The following is a 13,931-nucleotide window of genomic DNA, read 5'->3' on the forward strand; positions in this document are numbered from 1 at the left end:
TGGGGGAAGCCATGACTGTTTAAAGCAGTATCACATTGCTTTCACTGCATGGGAAACCCAGCAATATGGGCGGGGTTTAAAGAATAAATTATTATTAATATTTATTATTATTATTATTATTATTATTATTATTATTATTATTATTATTTATAATTGTTATGTTGTGAATGTGTGCTAAGTGTGCTGGAAACTGCAACCTAAATTGGAAAGCTGCATCCATTTTTGTTCTGAGGAGCCAGAGAAAACAGAAGAGTACAAAATGTAATATTTATACAACTTTATTATTCAGGATTGGTAGTCTCAAAACAAATCTAAAAAGCAGAAGCAGCTACTGTGCCAATTTTACATTTCCAACAGGGAAGCCTCTGAAGCCTTTCAAACTTCCCTACCTTCCTTGGGTCAATCCTTCTCTTTGGTTTCAAAAGCCTAAAGAATCACGTAAATTATCCCCAACATGGTTACTTCAGCCGGATGAATTTATTGGGGAGAAATTCCCAGGGTCAAGAGAGAAAGGTGCTGGTTGACTTTGCTCTGGCCAAGGAAAGAGCTGTGCTTTCTCTAGATTCTCCCAAGAGCAATTTTCATAGCATAACTTATTAAAATGAAGGCACTTTATTATATGTAAAAAAACTTTTCAATTATCATATGAAATCCACACAAACAACAAACAACAACCCAGTTGAGGCAATGAGTTTTAGTCACATAAAAGACTCAAGAACCTGCCCAAAGCATGTATTATGTGTGTGTATTGGGAAGTTCAGGTGGGGACAGGCCTCTGGGTGGCTCCTGCGACGCCCAAAGGATGGAAACCGAGGCTGAGGTCACATTTGCACCACCCCTTTAAAGCACATTTATAGCTTTTCTATGGTTTGTTAAAAGAAATCTGGAAACAGTAGTTTGTACTTCATAGACCTACAATTGCCAGCTCCCTTAAGAACTGAAGTTCCCAGGATTCCTTGGGGGGAAGCTTTAAAAGTATTGTGTGGATGCGACCTTCTTAGCATAGTTGAAGTTACATGGTTTAAATCCGCTGTGTGTTCTCACCTTCACGAGGTCTCGATTCATCATCTAAACTCTGACTGAGATTTGAACCCTGGTTAGGCGTCTCCTTTGTGTGGTGCTTTTGATGCCCCTTGAGGTTTGATTTACGGGTGAAGCTCTTTCCACATATTGAGCATTCATGGGGTTTCTGCCCTTTGTGAATGCTCTGATGACTAGTAAGGTTTGACTTCTGAGCAAAACATTTATTACAGACTGAACATTTGAAAGGTTTCTCCCCTGTGTGAGTTCTTTTATGTTTAGTAAGGTTTGAGCTGTATTTGAAACTTTTCTCACACTTCGAACATTTGAAAGGCTTCTCCCCTGTGTGAATTCTTTGATGTCTAGTAAGGTGTGAGCTGTAAGTGAAGCTTTTATCGCACCTCAAACATTTGTACGGCTTCTCCCCTGTGTGGGTTCTTTTATGTACTTTAAGGTTCCATTTGCTGCAGAAGCTCCTTCCACACTCCAAACAAGTAAATCGCTTCGCCTCTGTAGGGCATGTGGGGCTGTTTCCATTGTTTCTGCTCCCACTGCTTATTTCTCCAGATTCTGCCGTTTGAATTGTTTTCTCCTTTTTGGATGTTCTCAAAGAATCTCTGTTTTCTGGTTGTTCTCCTTGCTCAGTGAAGAAGCTACTTTGAGGAACGATGGATTTGGCTGTCTTCCGTTTTCTGTGGCTTCTCTTTTCCCTCCTTGGTCCATCGTGACTCAGGAGGTTCTGCTCCACCATCTCATCCTGTGCTTTTTTCGAAGATTTCCTTTTGTTCTGTCTCCACTGCACAACACCTGCTGGATAAAGAGAGAAAGAAAACATGCATGTCAGAGAGAGATGGAAACAGAGTGATTCAATCTAATATATTTTGTATTTTGTTACACTTTTGGGGCCATTGCTCTGCTCTGCTCAATATCTGCTCAATATCCTGAGTCTGGTTTTGCCATTGCGTCAGATTCACCAGCAAGTTCCTAATCTTTAGAGCAAATATTTTCTCAGTCTGCAGGTGGAAGCTTACATTGGCTTTTGGAAGCATAGCTATATTTTTTGCCCATCACGAGGTTAGATCAAGATTTCTAATTCTTGGTGCTTTGAAACTTTTCTAGTGCTCAAGAGCAGACAATGCAGCCAAAGTAGCAGACTACGAACATAGGGAAAGTAGTTGTGAAGAAATAACAAAAAATCAAAAAGTACCCAGCTAAATTGAAAAATTTGTCTACAAGGCTTACCGTATTTTTCGCTCTATAAGACGCACTCCCCCCCCAAAAAAGTAAGGGGAAGTGTGTGTGTGTCTTATGGAGCGAATGCAGGTGGGAGGCTCTGCTCAGCACTCCCCTTAAAGAGCTGTGTGGAGCGTGTGTGCGGCTCTTGGGGGCTTTTCCCGAGGAGGAAAAGCACTGCGATTCCGCTGGCTGTCCTGGCTTCTTGCAGCCTCTCTTAGGCAGAGGTTGTGCGTGGCTACCCCATAAGCCAGGGCTGCACAGTGATCCCATTTGCTTTCCTGGCTTCTGGGATTCAGAATTTTTTTCCTCTTGTTTTCCTCTTCCAAAAACTAGGTGCGTCTTATGGTCTGGTACATCTTATAGAGCGAAAAATACGGTGTGTATACACACACACACACACACACACACACACTGTATACAACCCAAGAACAGTACAGTTTCCCCAGCAAAGAGTCCTGCTGTTTCCCCAGCAAGCAGAACCTAAATAGAGTGAGTTCTATGACAGAGCCAAAGTTTCATCAGTCTCCAATTGCAAGTTTAGATTGGCTTTAGGGAGCATAGCTATGTTGTTCGTCCTGGTTAGAGCAAGATTTCTGATTCTTGATACATTGAAACTGTGAGGGAACTGCCATCAGCTCAGAGGCGAGTGGTGGAAGAGCAGTTGTGTTACAGGGAGCCTCCGAAGATCTTGCGAAACAGTTCTTCCTCTGCGAGGAGGGAAGCCCTGCCTCCAGTGGGGAATGGGCGCAGGGCGCAGGGATCAGAAGATGCTAGGGAGAGCCTCAACACCGAGCCTGAGCAAAGGGGAGGGGAGGCAAGTACCCCTTTGCCAGTGTCCACGTGTGCAGTAGGTTTGTGCACAGACAGAGAGAGGAGAAGGATGGGGGTCACACGACTGTTATGCTGGGTAAGGTATAAGGACCGCCCATTCCCAGCTTCTGCTAGCAACTGAGCAGACATGGACTTGTGACGCTCTGCACTGTAAGATAGGTTGTACAGATAATAAAGCCTGGAGAAGACAGGTTGGAGTCTTGCCTGCTTGCTCTTGAGCAACAACACCATCACCTGACAGAAACTTTTCTAGTTCTTAAGAGTAGAATATACAGCAAAATACTATGAGCAACAAATGAAACATCAAAAAGTACATAGTTAAATTGAGAAATTTCTGCACAAGCCTTTGTTAGCAATTTCACTCTTCTGAGCCTGCATTTTGTAATTAGTAGAAATCACACGGTCTGTCGGAGAGGAAGTGTGAGAACCGGATATAGTCCTATCTATATGTATTATGTTATGTACTTTCACTTTTGCCTGTTCTCTTTCGGTGCTGAATGAGAGAGAGCGTCATGATTCTGTGTCTGTGTAATATAGTGTAAATAAATACATAGTTTAGATCTACAGATGGTTCATTCTTTTTGCTGTGCATTGCCAGAAGATTAGCGTGCATAAATCAAGTTGGTTTATGTCGCTGGAGCACCCTGGAGAAGAAGGGAATGCCTTTTCCAGAGCTATGCTCTCCAGAGGACGCTCGGAGATCGGGGGGGGGGGCTGCAGATAGCCCAGAATGCTCTCCCAGCAGGCTTACATATATATATAAAACTCAAGATCCTGTTTTTATTCCAAATGATTCTGGTAAATAAAGGACCAGGGCAATTTATGGAATGACAAAAAGTACTACCGAGGTTCATCTGGCAAAGGAAAAAACCAAGGATGAAATCTAAAATTTTAATAGATAAAAAAAGAAAGAGGTGGATTCTCAATGCCAGATTTGAAACTCTATTACGAGGCGTCCTGCCTGGGTTGGTTGAAAGAGTGGATAACATTGGAAAATACGGATTTATACTTGGAAGGTTATGATAACAGATCTGGGTGGCATTCTTACCTTTGGTATGACAAAGTAAAAGTTTCTAAAGGGTTTCTAAATCACGCGATAAGAAAGTCAATTTATGAAGTTTGGGACAAATATAAAAATCTGTTAGAATGGAAAACACCATGGTGGCTATCACCAATAGGGGCATTGAGTGTTAAAAAAATAAATATGGAGGTAAGGTGGGCCACCTACGGTGAGATATGGATGGAAACTGATAAAGGATTAAAACTTCAATCATATAATCAAATAGAAGAAGTACTTATGGGTTGGTTGCAATATCATCAAGTAAATAATATATTTAATGGAGATAAAAGAAATTTAGATTTTGAAAATAAAAAATCTAGATTTCAAACTGAATTGTTGGAGCTCAAGGTTAAATTGCTATCAGAGATGTAATACAGTGGTACCTCGTGTTGCATACACTTCAGATTACAGACTCCGCTAACCCAGAAATAGTACCTTGGGTTAAGAACTTTGCTTCAGGATGAGAACAGAAATTGCGGTGCGGCGGTGCAGCGACAGCAGGAGGCCCCATTAGCTAAACTGGTGCTTCAGGTTAAGAACAGTTTCAGGTTAAGAACGGACCTCCGGAACGAATTATGTACTTAACTCGAGGTACCACTGTATATAATTTCTTTTTTAAAATTTCTGCACAAGCCACACACACACACACACACACACAACTCAACTCAAGAGCAGTATTGTTTCCGCAGCAAAGAGAACCGACATAGAGTGGGTTCTATGACAGTCCATTACTTTTAGTGGGTGTACTCTAAGTTGGTGTAGCATGGGATGACCTCAAACTAGCCTTCTGTTCTTGTCATTAAGGCCTGGAGCTCAGAAGGAATTCAGCCTGGGACTTCCCTCCCCAATATGCATTACCTGGGAGTCCCATTACTTACCAGTATCCATACCTCTCTGAGCTGTGGCTTCACCCCTTCTGGTAAACACTGGTGAATTCACAGACTTTCCTTCTTCATCTCAAGCCCCTTCATTAACCCACTTGGTTGTTTGCTCAGATAAATGAGGCCAGGTGTTGATCGTTTATGTGGGAAGTGCAAAGGCTGCTGGGAATTGGAGTTCACAGAAAAGCCAACTGCAGCAGGGAGGAAGTGTGATCTGGAAAGAGAATTCAGACAGTAGAGATATAGAGATAGATAGAGATATAGATATAGCTATAGATAGATGATAGATAGATAGATAGATAGATAGATAGATAGATAGATAGATATAGGTAGAGATCCTCTTTTCCCTGTGCACATTGGTTTATGGCCTTCTTGTTTTGTTTTGAATTTGTTGTTGCCAGGGCTATTGTTCTCCACCCTAGGATGATGCAGCATTCAGCCATCTCATTGGACATGTAGATGGCGGTACTTAACTGGCCAGCTTAGTCCATTACCTTAGAAACAGAGTGGTCTGACTGGTTCAGCAGCGGCAGCAGCTTCTACTAGATTTTAAACTCACAGATACAGGATCGTAGACCTGAAAGGCACTCATGGGTTAATATGTGGAACAAAGCAATTCGAAACTTGGAGAAAGCGGATATCTAAATTTATCTGGCTGGGAAAAAAGCCCACGATTAAATATAAAATCCTGACTGATGCAAAAGAAAGAGGCGGCTTTTCCCAGCCAGATCTAAAAATTTATTACGAAGCAGCTTGTCTGAGTTGGTTGAGAGATTATATGACATTTGACAATGAGGAGATATTAGATCTAGAAGGTTTTGATAACAGGTTCGGATGGCATGTGGTACGGGAAAGTGAATGTACATAAAGGAGTTCTGCACCATTTTATTAGAAAATCCCTGTATGAAGTATGGAATAGACATAAAAACCTGTTAGAAAGAAAAACTCCATGGTGGATTTCGCCATTGGAGGCATTTGCTGTAAAAAAGAAGAATATGGGGAAGGAGTGGGCGACATATAGAGACTTAGGGGAAGAAGTTGACGGCAAACTAAAACTAAAATCATTTGAAGAATTGAGGGGAAAACTAACTGATTGGCTACAATATCATCAATTACAAGATGTTTTCAGGAAGGATTACAAAAGTAATGGATTTAGCAATACTAAATCCAAAATAGAAACAGAATTGTTGGGCAGTAAAAAGAAAGTGATGTCAAAAATGTATAAAGTATTATTAGAATGGAACACATAGGATGAGGAGGTAAAAAGCACAATGATAAGATGGGCACAAGATTTGGGACCCAATATTGCTTTTGAGAGATGGGAGGTAATGTGGAATAAAACAATTAAATTTACTGCATGTGTGGCTCTTCAAGAGAATCTAATGAAAATGATGCACCATTGGTACATCACCCCGGGTAAGCCGGCCAAAATGTATAGGCGCCAGGACAAATGATGTTCGAAATGTAAGGTGAAGGAAGTGAACTTCCTACATATGTGGTGGTCCTGTGCTAAGGTTAAGGCTTTTGGGGACATTATTTACAATGAACTAAAAAAGCTACTAAAATATAACTTCAGTAAAAAACCAGAGGCATCTTTATTAGGGCTAACTGAGGAAGAAATTTATAAAAAAAGATGTAAATTTATTTATGTATGCCACAACAGCAGCGAGAACCCTCCTGGCTCAAAGGTGGAAGCAGCAAGAACTCCCTACACTGGAAGACTGGAGAATAAAAATGGTAGAATTTGTGGAGTTGGTGAAGCTGACGGGGAGAATCAGGAATTGGCCCGAAGAAAAATATCAAAAGGACTGGAGCAAATTTATTATTTACCTGAAAGAAAATTGTACTCATTTAAAAACATTTGTAGCATTAACGTGAAATGTGTTGTAATATGAAATTAAGATGTTGATTTGTAAACATGAATGTGATATTTTAAGGTGACTATACGATAAAGAAATGACTTCGGGAATGCGAAAAATAACTTATAGACTATAGGGATGTCAGAAAGAGAGATAGAAGGAAGTCTAAGCTCATTTTGAGCAAATAATACAAGTTGTGAATATGTGTATTGAATTAAATGAAATATGGAAAAATTCAATAAAAATTATTCTAAAAAAATGAAAGGCACTCATGGGTATCATCCAGACTGACTTCCGCAAAGCCTGTAACAGTACATACAGTACGAGCGTAAACATATATACTTGTGTTGAGGGACCTGTGGCTCTTCCAATGTTTGTATGACCACAACATCCATCATTCTAACATTCATTAATTTTACAATATTTCTGTAAATAGTCTTTAAATTTCTTCCAATCTTCTTCCACCGACTCTTCTCCCTGGTCTCGGATTCTGCCAGTCATTTCCGCCAGTTCCATATAGTCCACCACCTTCATCTGCCATTCTTCCAGGTTGGGTAAATCTTGTGTCTTCCAATATTTTGTGATAAGTATTCTTGCTGCTGTTGTGGCATACATAAAGAAAGTTCTGTCCTTCTTTGGCATCAATTGGCCGACTATGCCCAGGAGAAAGGCATCTGGTTTCTTCAAGAAGGTATATTTAAATACCTTTTTCAATTCATTATAGATCATCTCCCATAAAGCCTTAATCCTTGGGCACGTCCACCAAAGGTGAAAGAATGTACCTTCAGTTTCTTTACATTTCCAACATATATTATCGGGCAAACGATAGATTTTTGCAAGCTTGACTGGGGTCATGTACCGCCTGTATACCATTTTCATAATATTCTCTCTTAAGGCATTGCATGCCGTAAACTTCATACCTGTGGTCCATAAATGTTCCCAGTCAGCCATCATTATGTTATGTCCAACATCTTGTGCCCATTTAATCATAGCAGATTTCACCATTTCATCCTGAGTATTCCATTTCAACAGCAAGTTATACATCTTTGACAAAATCTTAGTTTTGGGTTCTAGCAGTTCTGTTTCTAATTTTGATTTTTCCACCTGGAAGCCAATTTTCTTGTCCAAATTGTATGCCTCCATTATCTGATAATAATGAAGCCAGTCTCGCACTTTGTTTTTTAATTTCTCAAAACTCTGCAATTTCAGTCTATCTCCCTCTTGTTCCAGAATTTCCCAATATTTCAGCCACTTGGCCTCCATATTGAGCTTTTTCTGTGCTTTTGCTTCCATCGGTGACAACCACCTTGGAGTTTTGTTTTCCAATAAATCCTTATATCTTATCCAAACATTAAACAATGCTTTCCTAACAATATGATTCTTAAATGCTTTATGTGCTTTGACCTTATCATACCACAGATATGCATGCCATCCAAATACATTGTTAAAACCTTCTAGATCCAAAATATCTGTATTTTCAAGAAGCAGCCAATCTTTCAACCAGCAGAAAGTTGCTGATTCATAGTAAAGTTTAAAGTCTGGCAGGCCAGAGGTTGTGCAGCCATGTGCTATGAGAAAAGCCGTACCAAAAACCCCAAACTAACAATTTAATAAACGCTGCAGCAGCATATTTAAAACTGCAACCTTGACAGGAGGCAAGAGTAATAAAAAGAGAAGCAAAAGGAATAAAAAACATACAAAATTTATTGATGAATAGAGCAAACACATTAAAATACTTATTGAAGCAAGTCCCAAATAAAACATGCATTTAAAAAGAAGTACCATGACAGGGAAAATACACTGAAGTAGAAGAATGGAGAAACAGAAGCATTTGCAACATTTCTCTGCCTCTCCATTGCTGTCTTGTGCCGATTAAACTGACGTGAAATCATAAAAGCTTTCCCCATACTTGTGGGTTATTCAGTGGGAATTGCCTTGTGCTGATTAATTGGATATTTTAAAAAGAGTCTTGGATCAGCCTGAGAAGCTCTGCGATATCTCCTATTTATGCTTCAGTTGATGTAACCAAGGCTTCCGCAGGAACACTTGAAACATTCAAAACATTTCTTTTCAGGGCGGGTTACATTATGCTCAACAAGACTTGGTTCAGAAGCATGGCTCAGGCCCAAATCTGGCTCCTCTCCTCTATGAATTCTCTGATGTTCCCTAAGGGAGGTGGTGCACCTGAAGCTCTCTCCACATTCTGAGCATTTGTGAGGTCCTTCTTCAATGTGCATCCTGTTATGTTTAATGAGATCAAACGGAGAAGTAAAGTCCTTGTCGCATTTTGAGCATTTGTATGTTTTCCCTACTTCATGGGTTCTCTGGTGTGCGTTGAGCTGCGTGCTGAACTGGAGGCCCTGCTCACATTTTGAGCATTTAAAATGCTTCTCTTTCTTGTGGATTAAGCTTCTTTTTTATAAAAAAAAAGGCACAAGAAATCCACAGCACAAATGGACAACAAAACCTGAGGCAATGAGTTCTCGTCACTAAAAAGACCCAAGAACCCTCTCAAAGCATGGATTATCTGTGTGTATTTGAAGGTTTGGGGAATGTAGCCTCTGGGTGGCTCCTGTGATGCCAAAAAGATGGGTGCCGAGACTGAGGTCACATTCACACCATACATTTATAACTGTTGCCATGGCTTTATCCAAAGAATGATGGGAAAAGTAGTTTGTACTTCATAGACCTACAATTGCCAGCTCCCTTAAGAACTGAAGTTCCCAGGATTCCTTGGGGGGAAGGTTTAAAAGTATTGTGTGGATGCGACCTTCTTAGCATAGTTGAAGAAGTTACATGGTTTCCATCCGCTGTGCGTTCTCACCTTCATGAGGTCTCGATTCATCATCTAAACTCTCAGTGAGATTTGAACCCTGGTTGGGCGTCTCCTTTGTGTGGTGCTCTTGATGCCTCTTGAGGTCTGATTTACGGGTGAAGCTCTTTCCACATTGTTCACAATTGTACAGTTTCTCCCCTATATGGGAAGACCTTGTATGTCTGGAAAGACCTCCGCTCTCACTGAAGCTTTTTCTACACACCGGGCATTTGTAGGGTTTCTCTCTTGTGTGAGTTCTTTGATGTTTAAGGAGATTTGCCTCCTGACTGAAGGCTTTTCTACACTCCGAGCATTGAAAAGGTTTCTGTGCTGTGTCGGTTCTTTGATGTGTGTCCCCTTGAACTGAAACATTGACTGCACTTGGAAAATGCATAGACTTTGTTCCATCTGTGTATGATTCTCTTATGTCTAGTAAGGACTGACCTGCTGCTGAAACATTTTCTGTACCCTGAGCATTAATAAGGTTTCTCTGCTTTCTGTGGTATTCTTTATGTTTGGTAAGGTATGTCCACTTAGTATAGTTTTTCCTGCAAGCTGAACATTTATACCTTTTTTGTGTGAATTATCTGTTGACTAAGAAGATTTGAGCTCTTACTAAAGCTTTCTCTACCCAGTGATTACTTAAAAGGTGTCTTCCTCCTGTGAAGTTTTAGATATTTAGTAAGGTTTGATTTCTGACTGACACACGTACCACACACTGAGCATTCACGGGGTTTCTGCCCTTTGTGAATCCTCTGATGTCTAGTAAGGTTTGATATCTTAGCAAAACATTTATTACAGACTGAACATTAGAAAGGTTTCTGCCCTGTGTGAGTTCTTTTATGTTTAGTAAGGTTTGAGCTGTCAGTGAAGCTTTTCTCACACTCTGAACATTTGAAAGGTTTCTCCCCTGTGTGAATTCTCTTATGTACTTTAAGGTTTGAGATATGTGTGAAATGTTTCCCACACACAGAACATTTGTAGGGCTTCTCCCCTGTGTGGGTTCTTTTATGTACTGTAAGGTTTGAGCTGTCAGTGAAGCTTTTATCGCACTGCAAACATTTGTAAGGCTTCTCCTTTGTGTGAGTTCTTTCATGTACTGTAAGGCTTGAGCTGTCAGTGAAGCTTTTCTCACACTTTGAACATTTGAAAGGCTTCTCCCTTGTGTGGATTCTTTGATGTCTAGTAAGGTGTGAGCTGTAAGTGAAGCTTTTATCGCACTCCAAACATTTGTACGGCTTCTCCCCTGTGTGGGTTCTTTTATGTAGTGTAAGGGTCCATTTCATGCGGAAGCTCTTTCCACAGTCTGCACATTTATGTGATTTCTGTCCTGTGTGAATCTTCTGATGGGCAGCAAACTGCTTCTGATTCCTGAAGCTCTTTCCATACTGCTTCATCTCTGTAGGGCATGTGGGGCTGTTTCCATTGTTTCTGCTCCCACTGCTTATTTCTCCAGATTCTGCCATTTGAATTGTTTTCTCCTCTGTGGACGCTCTCAAAGAGTCTCTGTTTTCTGCTTGGTCTCCTTCCACAGTGAAGAGGCTACTATGAGGAAGGATGGATTCAGCTGTCTTCTGTTCTGTGTGGCTTCTCTTTTCCCTCCTTGGTCCTTTGTGACTCAGGAGGTACTGCTCCACCATCTCATCCTGTGCTTTCCCCAAAGATTTCCTTCTCTTCTGTCTCCACTGCACAAGGCCTGCTGGATAAGAGAGAAGGAATTCATGGATGTCAGAGATGGAAACAGAAAGATTCACTCGAATATGTTTTGTGAATTTGTTACACTTTTTGGGAAATTGCTGTCTATGCGGGCAATGAGTTGCCATCATGAGTGACCTTTCTTTCTACTCTGCTCAGTAGCCTTAGTCTGGTTTTCCATTCTGTCAGATTCACCAGCAAGTTCCTACCTGTAGAGATCCTATTCTTTAGAGCAAATATTATCTCAGTCTCCAGGTAGAAGCTTAAATTGGCTTTAGGAAGCATAGCTATATTATTTGTCCATCATTAGGTTAGATCAAGATTTCTAATTCTTGATGCATTGAAACTTTTCTAGTGCTCAAGAGCAGACAATACAGCCAAAGTAGCAGACTACGAACATAGGGAATGTAGTTGTACACAACAAACAAAACAATTTCTTCACAAGATTGGGTTCTATGTCCCTCCATTACTTTTAGTGGGTCTACTGTAAGTTGCTGTAGCATGGGATGACCTCAAAAATAGGCTTGTATTCTTGTCATTAAGACCTGGAGCTAAGAAGCAATTCTGCCTGGGACCTCCATCCCCAATATGCATTACCCAGGAGTCCCATTACTTACCAGTATCCATACCTCTTTGAGCTGTGGCTTCACTGGGGGATGTTCCTTGAAAAATGGGCACAATGCAGATGTCTTGTCCCTTAGCAGCATCAACAACATTCTGGAATGGAGGTTCACTGGGGACTCTGGAATCTAGTTTGCTGTGAATGGGACTCTCCACTGAGTGGGTTTCCTGCAAACACGCTTTTCTCTCACCGATGTTGGGGTTGTGCCAGATGTTTTCCTCACCCACAATGCACACATCCTTCTCCTCAGCAGCACCAGGAACTGTCTCCAACATGACTTCCCAGGGGGATCTGCAACTTCCTCCACGAAGAAGGGGTACCTCCTCCTCCTTGACTGGGTGGGCTTCCTGCTGACCCTCAGTTCTCTTATGGACGATGGGCTTTGGCCTGATGGGTTCCCCATAGACAATGCACAGGTCTGGCTCTCTAGAAATATCAAGCATCATCATCCTGGCTGTGGCATCAACAACATTCTGGGCTGGAGTTTTACTTGGGACACTGGAGTCTCCTTTGCTGTAAACTGGAGCCTCCCCTGAGCTGATATTCTGCAAACACATATTTCTCTCGCAGGGGTTGGGGTAGTGCCAGATGTTTTCCTCACCTACAATGCACACATCCTGCTCCTTAGCAGCACCAGTAATTGTCTGTACTGTGATTTTCCAGGAGGCTCCAGAATTTCCTCCATGAAAAAGGGGTTCATCCTCCTCCTCCTCCTCGACTGAGTGGGCTTCCTGCTGACCCCCCGTTCTCTTGTGGATGATGGGCTTTTGCCTGATGGGTTCCCCATAGACAATGCACAGGTCTGGCTCCTTGCAAGTATCAAACATCATCATCCTGGCTATGGTCTAATTGGGCTCCTTGCAAGCTTCTTCATAGGCACGGGTGTCTTCTGCTTCATTTACTGGCTGCCAGTTTCCCTTTGCCTATTTAGGAAAGTAGATTGTTTGAAATAAGGCATCTTGAGAAACAGGAGATGCAAAGAATTATAAAACCTAAGAAGTATCCTGTTCAGCTCAGCCTTTAAAGTATACATTGTGTGTCCCATATGCACACTAGACACTCCATCTGTTTTAGGAAAATAGCTCCGAAATGAATCTTTTCCTTCATGTTCGTCACGAACACAAGAGAATAGTAACTTTGGCCACTTAGCTCAATACTGTCTACACTGACTGGCAGCAGCTCTCCAGTGTTTCATAGAGGAAGCCTGTCCAAAGCCCTACATGGAGATACTGGGGATTGAACTTGCCACCTTCTGCAATGCAAGGCAGGCACTCTACCATTGAGCAGCTTCCTTCCTCCTAAAACTCTTTTGATCTTTGCTCCAGGACATGTCGCAACCTCCACGTGCAGAAGCCCTAATGCACATCTTGTCCCTCTTTTCCTTTCCTTTGTGGATTCTGGGCTGTAGCTCTGCCTTAAACAAGCCACCCTCTTGGAATTCTAGTTTCCTGGCCCTGGGAAATGGCTGCTTTCCTTATAACATCGGACCTCAACTGTGCAGGTTATAAGGGTTGATATGGCAGTAATTATCTCTGCTGACACCCCAGCGTAAGGGGGGACAGGCATGACCCACAGATCATCCGTTATCTGCCACTCGCTTCAGAATGTGGGGCCAGGGCCGCTGGGTGTGCCCTGCGTTTACTGGGAACTCTCCAGAGCCAGCCTGCATGAGCCAGGAGATCCCTGTTTTTAAAAATTATTGAATTTGGACTAAGAAACAGGCGTGTTCTGGAAAGAAAGAGATAGAAAAGATCTGCTAAACTAACCAATCACTGGATGCCAAGGTTTGGACTTGAAAAGGACTGTCATCTTTGTGCTTTGATTTATGAGGTGAGCGGCGGCCATTTTTGTACATTCTTTATAATTTTTATTTCATGATATGGCGAACCGCGCCAAGAAATAATCAAATATC

At 41.6% G+C, this 13,931-nt stretch overlaps 1 protein-coding gene across 1 annotated transcript; it reads right to left on the reverse strand.

Annotated features, from left to right (window-relative positions):
• Positions 1-262: 262 nt before the first annotated feature.
• Positions 263-12,985, reverse strand: LOC310701519 (uncharacterized protein). Its single transcript, XM_083492524.1, has 2 exons — positions 12,015-12,985; positions 263-1,830 (listed from the first exon to the last, which is right to left on the reverse strand). Exons 1-2 carry the CDS (start codon positions 12,850-12,852, stop codon positions 1,022-1,024), a joined length of 1,647 nt encoding a protein of 548 aa, XP_083348650.1. The 5' UTR covers positions 12,853-12,985; the 3' UTR covers positions 263-1,021.
• Between the last annotated feature and the right edge of the window lie 946 nt (positions 12,986-13,931).

This window comes from Podarcis liolepis (genome assembly GCF_965112155.1).
Source record: "Podarcis liolepis genome assembly, chromosome: 2".
NCBI lineage: Eukaryota > Metazoa > Chordata > Lepidosauria > Squamata > Lacertidae > Podarcis > Podarcis liolepis.

Coding starts and splice junctions, on each gene's coding strand:
- LOC310701519 (XM_083492524.1), bottom strand. CDS start 12,852: ATGATGATGTTTGATACTTGCAAGGAGCCAGACCTGTGCATTGTCTAT. Junction 1,831..12,014: donor TCAAAGAGGTATGGATACTG/GTAAGTAATGGG, acceptor CTCTTTATCCAG/CAGGTGTTGTGCAGTGGAGA.